General features: G+C 44.4%; 1 protein-coding gene across 2 annotated transcripts in view; it reads right to left on the bottom strand.

Moving 5' to 3' along the window:
- The window catches only part of SLC41A3 (solute carrier family 41 member 3), a 78,720-nt gene that overhangs the window by 54,460 nt on the left and 12,774 nt on the right, over window positions 1-11,486 (bottom strand). The window contains exons 1-2 of one of the 2 annotated variants that reach the window (XM_015429366.1): window positions 8,683-8,760; window positions 3,337-3,651 (exon numbers count right to left, since the gene is read on the bottom strand). In XM_015429366.1, the coding sequence (XP_015284852.1) occupies window positions 3,337-3,627 (291 nt within the window). In that variant the 5' untranslated portion in view covers window positions 3,628-3,651; window positions 8,683-8,760. Of the gene's footprint in view, window positions 1-3,336; window positions 3,652-8,682; window positions 8,761-11,486 lie in introns of those variants that run through there. The other variant, XM_015429365.1, reaches the window with a different exon arrangement.

Here is an 11,486-nt window from a genome sequence, read left to right as displayed (position 1 = left end):
GTGTGCCGGCAAGGCGGGAGACAAATTGAAAATTAATAATAATAATAATAATAATAATAATAATAATAATAATAATAATAATAATAATAAATATCCCTATATTGATATAATGCTATTAAACAGCCGAGAACAAAAAGTATAGGGAAACCTGCTGTGTAGAAGCCCTATTGCTGCTGCACTGTATTTGCAGCCATGCAGCAAGAGGGAAACTACACGAGACTGCCCTCAAGTGGGAAACACCCATTATGGCTGGAAACTTGCTTGTAAAGAAAGGATGAAATAAAAACAGACTCTCAAGATGCAAAATTCTGTGCCAGAATCTGCACACCTCTAAAAGCAACAGTACTCCAGACTCAGTTACAACAAGTAGACTGCAGAGAGGCATCACAACCTAAACCCTTGTTAGTTCAACAGGAGTTTGTGCAACAGGAGTTTAGTGTACCCAAGTCTGGATTCAGGCATCAGACAACAAACAGATGATTGTCCGTGACAGGCACAAATGCTGATGATTGTCATACTCACATGCATACATACCCACTCCTCCTGACATAAGTGTAGAACAATTGATCAAAGCCTTCCAGGTTTAGGATTCCTTTAATCAAACTCCAATTTGCCATGGGGTTTGAATGCAGATGCCTGGATGAGCTGGAAGTTATTTTTTCCTCCACAAACCAGGATCTGAAACCTCAATTTAATCCCAGTTTAGCATTCTGGTTTATGGTGGGAAGGGAGCCAATTCAGCTGAGCACCTGTATTCTGTATTCTGACATTACAGCAAACTGGAGCTTGATTCAAGAGCTCCCATACTTGGAAGTCTTCAATCACACTCTGCCTATGAGAGGAAAGGAGGATTATGAGGAGAATGTGAAAGCACAGCAACATGCTGTGTACTTACAAATCATGAACAAACCTTGTAAGTCATCATTTCTGAATGCAGCCACAAGAAACAAACCGATTTTGTCTATCAACCCCAGTGTACTTACCTCTTGCCTCTCTCCTGCCTCCCAGCAGGCAGGCCATCTGTGGCCCGGAGACTCTGAGGGACAGTGCTATTTAATAAATTGTGAGTAGTGAATTCAAACATATCTCAGCTGGTACAAACTGTAATTAACAAGCCAGCTACGAACCCCAGTTTGAAATCCAACCAACAAACCCTGATTTGTTAGATTATCTGCATTTCGACATTACAACTAGCTGCAGTTGTTATGATACCTAAATACAGCCAAACTAGTATTCAGCATAGCTGTCACTCTGGTAGGTGGGCATCATAATCATAATCATCATTATCATTACACTTGCAGCATTAAGATATGTGGCATTTTATAACATAAGCAAAAGATACATGTCTCTGACCCAGCAACCCTACAATTTAAAGGCTGCAGACAGATATTTATTGAAACATAAGAACATAAGAGAAGCCAATGTTGGATCAGGCCAATGGCCCATCTAGTCCAACACTCTGTCACACAGTGGCCAAAAATACCAGTGCCATCGGGAGGTCCAGCAGTGGGACCAGGACACTAGAAGCCCTCCCACTGTTGCCCGCCCTCCAAGCACCAATAATACAGAGCATCACTTGCCCCAGACTGAGAGTTCCTATCTATACCTTGTGGCTAATAGCCACTGATGGACCTCTGCTCCATATGCTTATCTAATTCCCTCTTGAAGCTGTCCATGCTTGAAATTGAAGCTATCCATTAAATTCTACAGGCTGCAGTAGACTCCACCAGAACGATAGGCACACCCACACATATACATTATGTGTGTGTATGTATAAAAGGAGACATTTACACAAAGGACTGGGTGATGGATTGCAAGCCAAGTTAACAAAGTGAGAACTAAAAATAACACCAATACCAAAATTCTCATACACTTTTGAATATCTAATACATCTACCTGTTAGATATTGGGTACTCAGAGCACAGGCCTAACTCAGTGTCTGTGGCTTAATAGTCTGAAAGAGGCCTACATTCAAATTCCAGCAACTGCGGTGGCTCAAGTGGTTAAGACGCTGAACTGCAGGCTGTGGAAGGTCAGTAGTTCAGCAGTTCGAGACCCGAGTTGCCGCATGACGGAGTGAGCTCCTGTCTCTAGTTCCAGCTCCTGCCAGCCTAGCAGTTCGAAAGCAAGAAATTGCAAGTAGATAAATAGGTACCACTTCGGTGGGAAGGTAACAGCGTTCCGTGCGCCTTGGTGTTTAGTCATGCCAGCCACATGACCACAGAAACGTCTTCGGACAGCGCTGGCTCTTCGGCTTTGAAACGGAGATGAGCACCGCAACCCTAGAGTCGGACTCAACTGGCTTTCGAGCACGGGAACCTTTACCTTCACTTACTGCACGTAACCATACACAGGATTCTTAAAAGCACAGATAGCATGTCCTTCCTCATCTCTCTTCATTAGATTAGAGGGCCCTTCTAACTAATCTCCTTAATCCTGAAGAGCAACACAAGATTCATGCCAGTATGAAACAGAACCAGCTCACTGAAAGTTGTTAGGACATGAAACAAGGCATTCAGTGTCAGACTATCAGATACACAAGGGACAGCATGACCTTGCTGGCTGAATAAATCAAACAGTGTGTGAGGGTGGAAGGACTGCAATAATGCTGAAAAAGTAACCTATTACAAGGAATCTATTCCAGTGTTTTGTTTTTAATTGAAAAATCTAGGAGCAAAAAAAAAGTCTGGAAAAATACAGAATGACACATAACATGTAACGACATCACGTAGATACCACTGAGTTCTTAGGGTTCCACATGGTAGCTGGAAATCACCTGGGATTACAACCAATGCTCCCTCTAAACTGCAGAGTCCTGTGAACAAAAATTTCTACTTTGTGAGCTACTGGCACTAGAATTGTGAGCAAGTTATTTGGCTACTGCATAAATTAGTTTGCTCTGGAGCCATTCTTCCCGAGCTAAAACAAAAACGTGTGAGCCGGAGGCTAAAAAACTGTGAGTCAGCTCACACTGACTCAGCTGAGAGGGAACACTGATTACAACTGATCTCCAAGCAACAGAGATCAGTCCCCCAGAAGGAAATGGGTAGTGGACTCTATGACATTATATCCCACTCAAATTCCACTCCTCCCCAAACCCCACCCTTCCCAGACTCCACCCCCAAAACCTCCAGGAATTTTACATCCCAGATCTGACAACGCTAGACTTATTATATCTAAATGAGATAAGGTGGAAGTCGCTGGCCAAACCAAGACGAGGTCTTGTCGTTCATCTGCTTAGCCTGTGGAGGCCTGAAAGGGAAAGCTAGCAGCGCCTGGTTCTGTGACACCTGAACACACTTGAAGCAAAACCACACAACTTTCTGTTCTTCCTACCTGAACGTGATCCAGGACCATCCCCGCAAGGACCATGCCTATGCCAGCCAGCAAGTAAGGCAGGAGGACCTGCAGGCCAATGACAAGGGCAGACTCCTCCTGAAGCTTTGCCATGGCCACTTTTGCCTCAGCTGGCTGTTTGGGAGGCAGGAGCAAAGGGCCATCCTCTGTTCCCTGGGTGCCAAGTTTGCTTTCTTTGTGTTTACTCTTGGCCTTTGCTTTGTGCCTGGACCGCTCTCCATTTCTAGACCGGCCTTCCTTCCTCCGCTGCCGAGTTTCTTCACCTTTCATGTTGGCTTTCCTAATTCAGGAGTCCTTTTAGGTAAGGGTGAGATGAGAAACATTTGAAAGAGAGAGAGAGATAGAGAGAGAGAGAGAGAAAGAGAGAAAGAAAGGGAACAATAAGGTGAAATATTCCATGGTGCCTTTAGAAAGAACAGCACATTGGCTTTTTGAAATTTAATATAACTTTTTTTTTTGTGCTTCTGAGAGGTCTCTTATTTTACTGACTCCTGGAGTGATTCCCAGAGGTCATTCACACAACTAGCTCCTAAGTAACGCACAAAATGTTTCAGTGTCCTGCTGGATATAATAGCTTTAGTCCATCTAGGCCCCGGTCACACGAGAGGTTTTGGGCCAGGAGAGGGACGGATCGGGGGCGGAGCAAATGGGTGCGATCCCACCGCAACATTTGGGAAGCGTTGCGCACCCGTCCCCGATCCGGCCCTTCCGCCCAAAACACGGAGCAAAAATGAACCACCTACCGAGGTGGTTCTTCTGGGACGGCCGCATCAAGGCCGGCCGTGGGATTGCCGGCGCGTCCTTTCGCTGGCGCATCCCCGGCTCCTGGCCGAACTGCGCATGCTCAGACATGCGCAGTTCGGCAGCCTCCCCCTCCCGACCGTCTTCCTCCCCGGCATCTGATCGTGCAGGGGAGCAATGGCGCCGCGGCTCAGGGGATCCGTGGGATCCTGCCGCGGCGTCTCTATTTTGGTGCGGCTCTAATTAGCTGCACTTTGGCCGGTGTTTTTCCTGCCATGCGGCAGGGACCATAGTCTAGCTTTCAACTTCACACAGTGGCCACCCACTGTAACAGAACCAGCATGGTGTAGTGGTTGGAATGCAGGATTAGGATCTAGGAAACCAGGTTCAAATTCTGACGCTGCCAAGAAGCTTCCTGGATGACTTTTGGGCTAGTCACTCACTCCCATCCTAATCTATCCACAGGTAGGGTTGCCAACATCAAGGTGGTAGCTGGAGTTCTCCCGCTATTACAACTGATCTCCAGGTGACAGAGATCCGTTCATCTGGAGAAAATGGCTACTTTGGAATGGCATTATACCTCATTGAAGTCCCTCCCCTACCCAAACCCTGCCCTCAACAGGCTCCACCCCCAAAATCTCCAGGTATTTCCCAACCTGGAGCTGGCAACCCTACCCACAGGATCATTGTGTGGATAAAATGGAAGCAAGAAGAGAAGAGATTGGATTTATACCCCACCCTTCACTACCCAAAGGTGTCTCAGAGCGGCTTACAAACTCCTTTCCCTTCCCCTCCCCACAACAGACACCCTGTGAGGTAGGTGGGGCTGAGAGAGCTCTTGACAGAAACTGCTTTCTTTTCAAGAACAGCTCTTATCAGAACTACGGCTTGCCCAAGGTCATCCAGCCAGGTGCAAGTGGAGGAGTGGGGAATCAAGCCCAGTTCTTCCAGATCAGAGTCCGCCTACTTAACCACTACACCAAACTGGCTGTAGAAGAATGTTGAAAGTAGCTTTGGGTCCCCATTCAGGGGGAGAAAAAAATGCTTATAAGTATCTAAATAAATAAACTAGTTGCCCTGGAGGGCCAACAAACAGGGCATAGTGGTAGCTGATGTTGCCCACTAAAACAGGCATTCAGAAATGTACTGCCTCTGAATGTGGGGGTCCCCTTTACTTCACCATGGCAAGTAGCCATTAATGGACCTATTCTCTATTAATCTGTCTAAACCCGGGGTGTCGAACTCATTTGTTATGAGGGCTGGATCTGACATAAATGAGACCTTGTTGGGCCAGGACATGTGTGTCATAAAATGTAATGCCAGGTAGCGGAAATATACACTTTATAAAGGACACAAAGGATTTTTTTTTTTACTTAAAATAAAAACATGTTGAAAACATTAGCACTCTTGCAATATTTTGTTTATTTAACAGTGTCTGGTAACTGACACCTCTTACTCTGAATTACTGCATCAAAATGTCTATGCTGTTGCAATCTTGAGTATGCTGTTCAGGTGTGTATCTGTAAGCTGCAAACCTACGACGATGCAGCAGCAACAGAACTGGAAGAAGAAACAGAAGACAGCCAGTTCCACTGCGGGCCTGATCTGGTCCCCGGGCCGCGTGTTTGACTCCCCTGGTCTAAACCCTTTCTAGAACCACATTTGTTAGTGGTATCACTACATCAGGGGTCCCCAACATGGCACCAGTCAGCTCCATGAAGCATGCCAACATCTCTCCTGGCATCCACCAAGTGTTTTGGGAAAGTAGCTGAGGCCAGGTGGGGTTTTTTTTGTCCTGCAGGGCTTTTGATTTGGGCCATTGGAGATCTGGTTGTTTTAAAAGTTGCTTCAACAGCAGCTGTCAGCACAGCACAAAGATATTCAGTGCATGACTGAAGGTAAGCTGTGTAAGCAAGAAAACAGTAATGTGTTCATTTTAAAAGGCATCCTGTTAAACAGAGCTTCTGCCTGAAATGCTGAAGAGTTACTATTAAGAGTTATGCATGACTTCACTCCCCTACATTTTGCGGTAGGTCTCTTGCGGCCGTCATTTTGTAGTTGCTTCCACCACCCCTGTATCAGAGTTTCAAAGGTACCCACAGGCTCAGAAAGGCTGGGGACTAGTGGATTACATCCATGGGCAACTTAATTACTCCCTGAGTAAAGTACTTCCTTTTTTTGTTGTTGTTCTGAAACTATTGCTCATCAACTTCATTGGGTGACTGAATTTTACTCTATGTGACAGGAAGATAAATTCTCTGTTTACTTTTTCCATCCTTGCATAGTTTTATATATCTCTTCTACAGCACTGACTACAATGAAATGTCCCTCCAGTTTGTTTGTGCAAAAAGAATGATTTATTCCTTGATTTACACATTTTCCTGCCCCTTCCCCTCACCTATGTGCAGCCAGTATTGAAAACTTTCTGGTTTAGGAACTCTTCATTTTATCCACAATGAGAAGTCTTAACTGGTTTGGTTTAATCTCCAGTTGAACTGGGATTCTGATTTCACCATAGTTTAAGAACCCCATCCATTTGTTTATTTAATCCAATTTCCCAAAATTAGATCAAAAATTTGTAGGCAAGAAAGAAACTGTGTATAGATAGAGAATTTCAATCTCAGTTTTTCAACAGGTGAACATAAGAACATAAGAGAAGCCAATGTTGGATCAGGCCAATGGCCCATCCAGTCCAACACTCTGTATCACACAGTGACCAAAAATACCAGGTGATATCAGGAGGTCCATCAGTGGGGCCAGGACACTAGAAGCCCTCCCACTATTGACCCCCCACCAAGCACCAAGAAGACAGAGCATCATTTGCCCCGGAGTCCCCATCTATACCTTGTGGCTAATAGCCACTGATGGACCTCTGCTCCATATGCTTATCTAATTCCCTCTTGAAGCCGTCCATGCTTGTAGCCGCCACCATCTCCTGTGGCAGTGAATTCCATGTGTTAATCACTCTTTGGGTGAAGAAGTACTTCCTTTTATCTGTTCTAACCCGATGGCTCAGCAATTTCATGGAGTGCCCACGAGTTCTTGTATTGTGAGAAAGGGAGAAAAGTACCTCTTTCTGTACCTGCTCTATCCCATGCATAATCTTATAACCTCAATCATGTCACCCCTCAGCCATTGTTTCTCCAAGCTAAAGAGCCCCAAGCGCTTTAACCTTTCTTCATAGGGAAAGTGTTCCAACCCTTTTTATCATTCTAGTTGCCCTTTTATGCACTTTTCCCAAAGCTATAATATCCTTTTTAAGGTGTGGTGACCAGAACTGTACACAGTACACAGACAGAAAGGGAGGAAAATAATGTCAAAGAAAACACCATGCTCATTCTCATCAGGGACAACTCATATATCCATGATGTCCACAACACGACCATTCTTAAATTTAAGCAGACCTCATTTGGATCATTGCCTAGATGGGAGACTGCCTGGGCAGCAGCTGCTCTTAAGTTCCCAAAGAGTGGCTTCTTGTGCTATAGGTTTATTTATTTATTTGTATAATTTATAGTCCACCTTTCTCACTGGGACTCAAGGTGAATTACACAGACTGAATTAATACAATCAACGAGATGGGACATTCAGTCAACAATGCAATTGGAATTAGGGTTGCAGAACAGACCAGAAATTTAAAAAACAGAACTGAAGCAAAGCAAACTGTTAATATGGCACACTACGTGATGCAAAATTACACAGTAGGATCCAAAGTACAGCAAACTATACACAGTAATATGGACCACAGTCCCTAATAATTTATCCAAGTACCTTTGTGAATTATTTTGTACAGTGCTACCCTACTCTCTGTGTAGAAAAGCCCTCCTGAGTAATTCAGTTTTGCATAGTTTGTAGAACGTATAAATCTTGGAGCCTGCAAGTATCCAACAATGCTGGTTCCTAACCTCATCTAGGCACTTATTACCTTCATAAGTACTCCCCTGAATGTTTCAGAGTAGTCTCTTACAGTTAAACAAATACACAGTCTGTGGCAACCCAAAGATTAATACATTCATTACAGCAGAACATTTTTTTAGACTATAAATTTACTAGGTTTATTCCTGCACAAGCTTTTCTGTGTCAGAGCGCATTTCATCAGATGCATGATGAAGACACAGAATCAATTGGATTAGGCTTTTGATTGGATCTTGTTTTAAACTGGCCTCTATGACATCAACCCCTCCCCTTCTATTGCAAATATAAACGCCACAGGCTAATGGATGTGTACAGTTCATGCACCTGATGAAGTGAGCTCCGACTCACGAAAGCTTTTGCTGAAATAAATTCTGGAAGGACTGGCCTCTTGTTTCATTTCGCTGCCTGCTAGAGACTCACGTCCGTGCCCATCTAGAATCAATAATCCCAGTACTAGTGAAACAGGAGGTCTAGTAAGTATCTGGATAGCAAAACCACACGAGTTACGAGAGCAGCAAGAAAAAACGGGAAAAGAGGAGGAAGACAAAATGGTGAGAGAAAGCGGTAGTCAAACAATGGATAATCGTCAGGGTTGCAGCTCCGTCGCTCATTCACAATGCTCGGAGACAGCCCGGCGAGACACACCCCCTCCGATCCTCGAGCACTTACCCGGAGCCTTTGTCCTCCTTTGCCAGGGCTTCATCGCCCCCTTGGAGCGAAGAAGGGCATCGCACACATCTGGAGCGCATGCCAAAGAGGGCGACGGGTATGCAAATAAGGCGAGCGTGTGGCCTCCTCTGGCCTGCTTCTCTCGCGTTTGTTTGTCCCACAGTTGTCCCGTTACAGCCTGAAAGCGGCTTAGCTTGACAAAGCGGAAAAGGAAGCAGCCAGAAAGGAAGGGGGAGACAGGAGATCTGGGCCCAAAGACATCGGCAGGCACGAAGTGAAAGGGACGCGCGGCAGCAACGGGTAGAGGGCACCGCCCCTTTGCGTTTGCGAAGGAGAGAGTGCTCTGGCGTTGGGACGCTTCCTTGCAAAGAGTCGCCGGAGACGCTGCCTCTGCCTTCCTTGCAATTTCGGGGGGTGGGGGTAAAAAAGAGTTCTTGTGAACACTGGCCTGTCTGGAAGCGTTACTTAAATCCCAAAGGTAGCAGGGTGCCCTTTCCTCATGCTCACTAAAAAAAGAGGGCCCGTAAACATAATCTTTCTGCAGTTCAAGCAATGGGTATACCACACCCAGACAAGCTCAACAGCAGTTAATGGAAAACATTACGTGCAGAAGGAATGAAAAATGCAATACCTTGAACCTGCAACATAAACAGCACCTCAGACAAAGACACCAGATCACCCATGAATGGGTAACTGGTGCAAATAGATTGAATGAGAAATGATAAAAATTATTTTCTCCGAACTCTTCCCTGAGTCTGTTGGTGCAGATCTAGGCATCTGGCCACTCAGCAACATCCATCTCTTCTGGGCAAACATATTATGTTTGTGTGTATCGGCTAAATTAACCTGTACACATTTGGCAGCTCTATTTATGACATCTTGAAATACTGGTTGCTAGCCAGCATAGACTAGTCTGCCAAATATGAAATTTATTGTTTGTAATACAAATGTAAGGTCTGGAAAAATCTTGACTACAGCTTAGGTTTGTGATCTGCCTTTGTTGAACTTGTGTAAAGTTTTTTAAACAACAGCCTATCTTTTTATTTTACACATTTACTTTCTTGGAGTTTTTGGCATAAACGCGGAGAAAGAATTGCCAAATAAACCCTATGCTGTAACGCTTGTGGGATTAATACATTTCAGAGTAATAGAGGTAAATGCCATCTCTTCTGAATTGTTAGTAGTATTACTTTCAATTTTTGCTAGTCCAGATTTTATGGGCTTTGTTTTATTAAGACCTTGTATCAAGAGAAAAGGCAGGAAGGCTTTAGTGATTTTTGTAAAAACTTATTTGACCACATGGTTCTATTTAATGAATAACTTGTATTCTCATTCTGCAGTTTTACTAAGCCATTATAAATTCTGAGTACGTCTCCTTCTTTCTATGTTTGCTGTTTTCCCCTGTAGTTCTTCCCCTTTGTGATGTAGGATTCCTTTGGGTTCTGTCTTGTCTCTTGTGCTGTTTAATGTGTATGTTATCAATGAGAGGGTCATTCAGGGGAGTAAAGTGTCACTAGTATGTTGATAATTGTCCTTTTTATCCAATCCAAGTGAGGCTGTGGGCAATCTGAATAAAGGTCTGAAATTGGTAATTAGTTGAATTGCACATGGGGGGGGGGATAAAATTCAGTCAGATAAAACTGAAGTTCATATGGCAGCAAATTCCACATTTTAATCACTCCCTCTGTAAAGAAGAATTTCCTTTGAGTCCATCCTGAATCTACTGTGTAAAGAAGGATCTCCCCACTGTCTTTCATCATCTAGGTTTGACTACTTCATAGGGTCGCTATGACACGAACCCCCTTTAAACTCCCAGTTCTGTGAGGGTCTGCGTGTCAGGACCTAGTCAGCGTTAGATTTTGTTTTTCCTGACCAGTCCCTTACACAAATCTACAGAAGTCTCTTTGGGGTATTTGTTTTACTTATTAAAGAGTTAGGCACTACAGCTTGTTAACTTCAAACCAGCACAGGCTTTATTTACAGAAAACACAACAGGGGGATGGAATATATATACAAAGGATATTTTGTTTCCTTTTAGACTTTAGTTCTTGCCTTTACGTTCACTTAGGCTGTATGTTTATTACTTTCAGTTCGTACATAGGTGTTCATCAGTTCATTAAACACGCTTCTACTGCCACTCTCCAGCAACTGCTTTGTGGTTTTCCTTTGGCTTTTACTAACAGGTCTCTCTGAGTCTCCCTGGTCACCAGACCAGCTTTCCAGACTCCTGCCAGACTGTTCTTTAGCCCTTTCTAAACCACCTCCAGTTCCTTCTGGAAGAATGTATCTGGTGTTTGTGTTTTACTGTTCCCACTCTGTGCACCTTCCTCTTTCACTTTAGAGAGACTCGGGGCAACAGGTCCTCAGCCACAGTTCTCTGCTCAAACTGTGAACAGGCTGTTTCCACAGAGCTACAGAGATCTGCTTCCTCCACAGAGCTCCTCAGTAGTTGACCGCTCTCTGTTAACTCCCCTGATCAACTCTCCCCTAACTGCTTCTTCCCAACTGCCAATTCCAAACTGACTGTTTGGTCCGTTAAATGCCAATCACTGAGGGTTCCAAGCTAAATGCCTCCCTCCTCACTCAGTCATGTGACTCAGCAGTGTTCTGTGTTTACTTTCTGCTGGTCCCAGTTTTCCATTTCCGTCACAAACCCCTTGGTCATCCAAGGGCCCCACTGCCTCCCTGGCTGGTTTCCTGCTTCTAATGTATTTGAAAAAAGTTTTATTGTTGGTTTTTACGTTTTTTGCTATATGCTCCTCATGTTCCCTTTTTGCCTGCCTGACCACAGACTTGCATTTTAT

The sequence above is a fragment of the Gekko japonicus genome, unplaced genomic scaffold, assembly GCF_001447785.1.
Source record: "Gekko japonicus isolate JY-2015 unplaced genomic scaffold, Gekko_japonicus_V1.1 scaffold12, whole genome shotgun sequence".
NCBI classification, from domain to species: domain Eukaryota; kingdom Metazoa; phylum Chordata; class Lepidosauria; order Squamata; family Gekkonidae; genus Gekko; species Gekko japonicus.
Note: the sequence above shows the minus strand (reverse complement) of the source record. Positions and strands in the feature narration are given on the sequence as shown.